The sequence below is a fragment of the Stegastes partitus genome, unplaced genomic scaffold (assembly GCF_000690725.1).
Source record: "Stegastes partitus isolate 25-593 unplaced genomic scaffold, Stegastes_partitus-1.0.2 Scaffold554, whole genome shotgun sequence".
NCBI lineage: Eukaryota > Metazoa > Chordata > Actinopteri > Pomacentridae > Stegastes > Stegastes partitus.
The window spans coordinates 185,670-192,585 of NW_007578285.1; the positions used below are offsets into that span (position 1 = coordinate 185,670).

Genomic DNA, 6,916 nt, shown 5'->3' on the forward strand with positions numbered 1-6,916 from the left:
CAGCTCCGTCCGCTGCTGCTTCCTCCTACCGCGGCCACATACAGGCCGCACTCTTCCTCTCTGTTCCTTCTTCCTCCTCTTCGTTTTCTATCTTTTTCTGTCTTTGTGTTATTTATTCTAACGAGTCCCCAAGCTGCCGGGATCGGCGTACAAAAAAAAAAAAAGAAGAAAAAAAAAAAAAACTATCTACAGGGGGGCCGGCTCACCGCTGCTGAGCTGGCCGGGGAAGCACGCCGGACATGGGGGGCAGAGGGGGCGGCGGAGGCGGCGGCTCGCTGCCCCCCTGCAGGCCGTGCAGCAGGATCCGCGGCACCAGCGGTCTCTGCAGCGCCGGCGGGGGCGCCGAAGGGCCTCTGTACAGGTAGAGGGCCGCTCCGGGGTCCAGGTTGGACACCAGGCTCTGCGGGTAGAAGTACGGGGACGGGAACATCCTCTGCAGGGCCGAGTAGTTCCCGGCTTCGGCCAGCAGCTCCAGCCCCACCGCGGTCTGCCTCTTCCACTTTGTCCTGCAAACAGGAAGGACGCAGGTTCAACGTGGAGCATATGTATGTGTAAATTCAAAATATCTCCCATCTGGATCCAATTAGAAATCTCTCCCCTTTATTTATTTATTTATTTTTTTAGATTTATTTATTTCATTTTAAATCTCCAACCTGCCACTTGCGTTCACACCCAAGGATGTGTGCTGGGCTGCCAGTGTGCACTCCATGCAGGTGAATAATTCATAATAAAGATAATTGAGCAGATATAGTAGTTTGTTTGAATTATTAATATGCACACATGCAACGATGCATTATTCATTCTCCAAAGTGTTGTGTTTTTATATTTATTTATGTCATTTAGCTGCCTGAGAGTCAGATTTGTAGACAAAATTTTTAAAAACAGCTGAAGGTAATTCAACCCAAAGCTGATTTTTCTTTTTTAAAAACATTCACCAGGATTTTTTGTTTTGTTCATTATCTAAAAAAAAAAAAGTAGACATTTGGTTTTGCAGGTTTTGTGACCTTAATTGGACGTGACCTGCATCCCCCCAAAAAACACAACCAGTGATGTTGTTGCATGAAAATAGTGAAAACAGAAGAAATGCAGGCAGAGCTGACAGGAGAGCTGCAGGTGGAGAGAAAAAAAACGTGTTTGCATAATGTTCCCTTGTAGTGTTTTCTCAATAGATTAAATAAAATCCAGAATAAAATGCTAGATATCATTTTAAAAACACAAAAATCTAAATTATGACCAAATTAGTCTTTCATGTGGGTTAAATTCAAATTAAATCTGCAGCTCAAATAAATCAGAAAAGTCAGTTAATTGTGAAAAATCAAAAAGCCACAATGTAAATCTGATTTTCTCAGTTTTCTCTGGAGCTAAATTGAATTTCTTTGCATGTGAGTCAACATTTCACCACTTATTTATTTAACTATAATGCTTTTATATGATTAATTCCTGACCTTTAACACGCTACAGAATGAATCAGTTAATCCAGAAAAATCTGAATATGAATCAATAATGACCATAATTAGGTTGAGCTGCAGTGACTCAGATGTGAAGTGAACTCTTGGCACCTTTGGGTGATGGTGAAAGCAAAAACATGGCGTCCCCGGGTCATGAGCCAGCCGTGAGAAACCAGATTATCTCCCCTCCTCCCTCCTCCTCCTCCTCCCACCTCCCCTCTTAAGCAGCAGCAGCAGCAGCGTCTTTACCTCCGGTTCTGGTACCAGGTCTTGACCTGCGTGTCGGTCAGGTTGAGCGAGGCCGCCAGCTCCATGCGGTCCTGGACGCTCAGGTACTTCTGCCGCTCGAAGCTGCGCTCCAGCTGCGCCAGCTGGTGGTCCGTGAAGGCCGTCCGGGCCTTCCTGGGCTTCTTCAGCCGGACCTGAGGGCTGTCCCTGCTGCTGGAGATCTCCCGGTCCCCCTCCTCCTTCACTGGAAGGAATAAAACAAGAGACAGAAAACGAGGGTTGAAACCAGAACCACAAGGCCGCGCTGTGATGTAACGCGTCTTTGTGCGCAAAACTCCACTCAGGGTGGAGAAATCTGTGCTGCTGCAAGGCGACAGGGTCAAGACAAATAAAAATAGAGTGCAGGTGGCAACTGCTCCTGTTCTGTGGCGTTTAATTCATGTTAAGCTGCTTGTTTTAATGTAGAATCAGGAGAAAGTTTCAGAACATGAAGTGAAATCTGGATGAATTCACTTAAACGTGCTTTTTTAAAAACTGGTGAAACTTTATAGCTGCATGTCCTGAATGAGAAATGCTCTATAGGTTTAAATATCACATTTAAAATAATAAAAACAGGTGTTCCACCCTAAAGAAATGTGGATTTAAAATTAAATGTTATTACAGTTCATCCACTATAAGAAAGATGAAAGTTTAATTGTTTAAATCAATCACTGCTGGTTGTTAGTGTGGGAAGACATTGACAAAAACACGTCCAATTTTTAATGTTAAAATGATTTTAAAATTCTCATTTTTTTCATCAGCATATTGGTTTTTTCCTCCACTTTGATGTGCATCAGCTTCCCTCTGCAGACTCAGAGCCACGGCGCTGCACACTGTGCCTATAGGCTGTATGGAGCTGTTTGATTTGGCCTTAAATTGTTATGAAAAGCTCTTCCAATATTCGCGCTTCCAATCTGATATTTTTCCCGTCAGCACAGCCGCAGCCTTTGTTCTTTTTTCTTTTTCTTTTCTTCTTCCTTTCTGCGTGGTGTCATGTCAGGGCGAGCATTGATATATATACAGTCCTTCTTCTCTGAGAGGAGGAGAAAGAAATAAAAAAAAAAAAAGAAAAGAAAAGAAAAAAAGAGGAGCGAACACGGCGAGAGCTCTTGAATAGTTGAGTCGTCTCAAGAAGCACAATAATCCGCCTAATTGAGCCACAAGGGAAGGACGAGCCTTTTCAACCGCGACCGGAGAGAGAAAAAAAAACTTCACAGCAGCGTGGAAAATGAGTGGAAATCAAGAGCCTGGGCGGCCTTGCGCGGTTACAAATCTGATTAGCGCCGGGGACAAATTGCATCAAAAATCCCTGATACATTACAGGAGGGGAGGAAGGGAGGAAGGCGGATTTGTTGGAAATCAAAGCCGCCCGTACGCCGGCGCTCTGTGGGCCCCGCGGCTTCCTCAATCAATCAGCGCGTCGATGAGCATCTCCATCCGCTCCGGTGACGCACGGGGAGCGCGCGGACACACGCACGCACAGAATTTGTGGAAGAAATTGAGGCTGTATGAGCAGCGCGCAAGCAAACCGGCTCAAGAAATAAACAAACGCGGGCTCAAAAGTGAGTGAAAGCCGTAAATAAAACGCTGCGTAATGACGGTGATAATTCTCAGAGATGTGATGCGGTTGCAGGTGTATTTCGCCTACAGCGGTCGTCTTCCTCTCCGAGCGCTGCTTCATTAAACTGTCAATGGAGGTGACATGTCTGTTATGGCTGACATGATTGGAAACAGAGAGGCCCTTGATGGCATTTATCTGGAGGCGACCCTGTCATCTCCTCCACTGACATCAACAGATGCTTTCTGGAGATTCTGCTCATGCAAACGCTCGATACGGACCGAGCAGACGTGGAGCCTGCTCGGTATTTATTTTATTTATTTTTTAAAATAACTGCACGTGAAATTCATCCAGTGACCCTGTTGTTGTCCTGGGACAAAATCACAGAGTTCAATTGTTGGTTATTGATGGCTTCCGGTTGATTTAATTAAAGATTTTGTGCCAGATTTAGTTTTTGCAAATTATCCAAAAAAAAAAAAAACATCACGAGAAATGAATATTTTGTTCCAGTTAAACCACAAATTATTACAACATAACCTGACACTTAAAACAACATTTAAAAATGTCATTTATGCCTATATTTCTTTTATTTTTATATTTCTACCCAACACTTAGTAAAATACTTATTTTATTTTGAATCATGTTGCTCCAACTTTACGCTCTTCTCATTTTTACGCATTTCAGCTCCAAGTTCTGTATGAAACCTCTCCATGACCCCCTTATTTTATTTATTATTAAGGCAAATAGTGAAATTATAAATTAGTTTTAAAACCAAAACAGACTATCCAAAAACACACAACATGCAGGCTGAATAATGTGGAATTTTATAGCGTTTTGAAACATATGTTTTTAAGATGTTTTGCAGCCACAGTGTAATTTTAAACGTGATTTTCTGCACAAGTCTCGTATGAAATCAGACGCTCCAATCACTTCCTCCTCCTCCAGCAGCCTCCTCACAGACTCCCTGCTTTGTCTCCTTACCTTTATATTCGCTGTCTGACGACGAGTTGCTGTGGATTTTCTCCATAAAGTCGTCCGCTATCTTCGAGGCCAGCCTGCCCGCCTCCTGGGTCGGCTGTCCATTGCTGGAGTACGGAGCGCAGGCGGCCAGCGGCTTACAGTCCGCCAGAATGTCTCTGATGAGGAACGACGAGGTCACGGTCCTCTGCTGCGACCCCGCGGAGATCTGTGCGTGCTGGAGGTGCGGCGGCAGCCCGACGCCGTGACCTTGCCTCTGGGCCACCTCGTCCACGCACTCCCTGCGCGGCGAAGGAGGCGACGAGCAGCCGCTCTCCACGTCGGATCTCGGGCTGAACTCCAGAGGCGAGCGGCACTCCCCCACCAGGCTGTCCCCTTTGGACACCGGACTTCCAGGCCTGTGGGACAGCAGCGAGTCGATGCCAAAACTGGACCCATTGGCGGACGCCTCCATTGTCTTTTTTTGATGAGGCCTCCTCAAACTACCATTTGGTATTCAGGACAAGTTTTATTTTAGGGGAGGAAGAAGAGGGGAGGGAGGGGGGGAGGTATGTTTTTAGTCTCAGTTGATCCAGGAGAAATGACCCCCTTCTCCCCACAGCCAGCACAAATGTTTTACTACAAATCAAGCCTCCTTGCAGCTCCTTCCAGCTCCCCAAATTATCTCCAGGCTAAGCTGCGTTACAGCGAGCGTCCATGCGTCCGGTTTCCTCGCTTTCTGACAAGTCTGGGGAGGAAAAAAAAAAGATGCTCCTGAAATCAATGCGATTCTGTTTCAGGCTTCCTGCAGGACCTTCAGTTCTTCACTTCCTCTCCGGGAAGATGATCCACTTCACACCTGCAAAAGAAATAAAGGAGGGTTTCTGGAGAAGCAGCACATTTGGCGTCTTCGGGCGAAGAAAAAAAAAAAAAAAACCCAAACAAACCGCGTTTCAGCACCATGGACAGGTAACGTCAGACCCGAGAGCGCACCGCAGGAGGAGGAAGGCTTTCAGGGCAGCGAAAGAAAAAGACAACTGCTCGCATTCTTCCAGCAAAAACACGAAGCAGAGACAGACAGAAAGAAAAGAGTCCGACAGCTGCAGCAGGAAAAAGAAAAAGAAGCGGAGGGACGACGCGCAACACACACACGCGCACACACAGAGGAAGAAAAAACCAGGAGAGGTAAACTGGGTTAAATAGTCACAACTGGCAAGTAAAAGGGACGAGATGTGATCGGGGTGGGAGGGAATCCCAAAAAATTGAACTTGAGGAAAAAGTCAGGAGCTAGGTTTTAAGAGCGCCTCGTCCACGTGAGTCCCCTGTGACAAGCCTTCATTGGCTGAGGGGAGCTGGAAGTGGACCTCCCTACACGCCCACTCTCTCTCCCTCCCTCTCTCTCTCTCTCTCTCTCTCTCTCTCTCTCTCGCTGCCTCCCACCCTCCCTCCTCGCCTGCCTCTCCCATCCTCTCCTCCCTGGCTCATCCTCACTTTGATAAAAGAGACACTGAATTCATCAGGAGACTCAGATCCAACTGTTTACAGGCAATTTTCACACTGTTTGCTTTCATTACATCATTGATGAGGCTTATAATGGGGTTATTATGTGGAGCGGCTCCGTGCCGCTTTTTTTTTTCCTCCTTCTTCTTCTTGACTCCCATTTCTTTGACTGGATTTGTTTCCCACCTCCACCGCTCCCCTGTAGACAGATTTTATTTTATTTTTTTAGATTAAAGTGTGACCACAATTTTTTTTAGTTTAGTTTAGCTTGATTAATTTATCAGATTATGTCGTCTGACAGTGCTTTGCAGGCTGTGCGTAATTTGGATTTTGCGCAAATAATTTTAAAAACTGCCAAATTATTGATTAAAAATATTATTATTATTGTTGTTATTATTATTATTACATTGTTGGTGTTTGGTTTTATATGTTTTAAATATGAAAGTACAGTTTTTAGTTTTTATTTTATATATTTTTTTGCTATTATTTATGCCCACTTTTTATTATACAGGCGTTTATTATTAATATTAGTTGTATTATTATTGTTTTTGTTTAAGCCCTTTGTACTAAAATCCCAACTTAAAAATCCCCAAACTGTTTTTTCATCATGGCCACCTCTCCAAGATATTTTTATGTTGCCTTTCAAAATAAATAAGAGGATGAGAAATCTAAAATAATCAATCGGTTTTTATTCTTGAGCAGAATTTCAAAAGTCTTGCCGTCCTCATTTAGAGCATAATAACTTTCTAATAGTCCTCGGTAATCGCGCACAATAGTCCGAAGCAGCAGAACTTCGAGGCGCACGACGCGTCCTTTTGTGCGCACTCACCAGCCTTAACATGCGTAAAATGCCATTGTGCGCACTTTTGAGCTTTTATCCACAACAGTTTGCCCCCGCACGACGGCCTCGACAGCCCCTAATAATCTAACTAACCCCCCCTTCTTCTTCCTCCCTCCCATCATCATCACCATCATCATCATCATCCTCCCCCTCCTCCCTGCCTCCCCCTCTCCTCCTCCTCCCTCCTCCTCCACCCCATGTGACCACCAGATTGGAGGCGCGCGTCGGTCTCAGACACCGGCAGGTTAGTGAATCCGCTCCCCGCTCCCATGGGGTCCCATCACGGCTGCAAGCTGTCACATATGAGGCGGGGACAACACAGATATAAGGCAACACACACCCACC

At 45.3% G+C, this 6,916-nt stretch overlaps 1 protein-coding gene across 1 annotated transcript; it reads right to left on the reverse strand.

The window, feature by feature from the left end:
* Window positions 1-202: 202 nt before the first annotated feature.
* barhl1b (BarH-like homeobox 1b) lies at window positions 203-4,705 on the reverse strand. Its single transcript, XM_008288345.1, has 3 exons — window positions 4,255-4,705; window positions 1,698-1,920; window positions 203-506 (listed from the first exon to the last, which is right to left on the reverse strand). Exons 1-3 carry the CDS (start codon window positions 4,703-4,705, stop codon window positions 203-205), a joined length of 978 nt encoding a protein of 325 aa, XP_008286567.1.
* Window positions 4,706-6,916: the final 2,211 nt, after the last annotated feature.

Excerpts from the sequence above, each read along its gene's own strand:
- barhl1b (XM_008288345.1), bottom strand. The coding sequence starts at position 4,705 with ATGGAGGCGTCCGCCAATGGGTCCAGTTTTGGCATCGACTCGCTGCTG. Across the intron at positions 1,921-4,254 it reads GTCAGACAGCGAATATAAAG|TGAAGGAGGAGGGGGACCGG; the intron begins GTAAGGAGACAA and ends TATTCCTTCCAG. Across the intron at positions 507-1,697 it reads ACCTGGTACCAGAACCGGAG|GACAAAGTGGAAGAGGCAGA; the intron begins GTAAAGACGCTG and ends TCCTGTTTGCAG.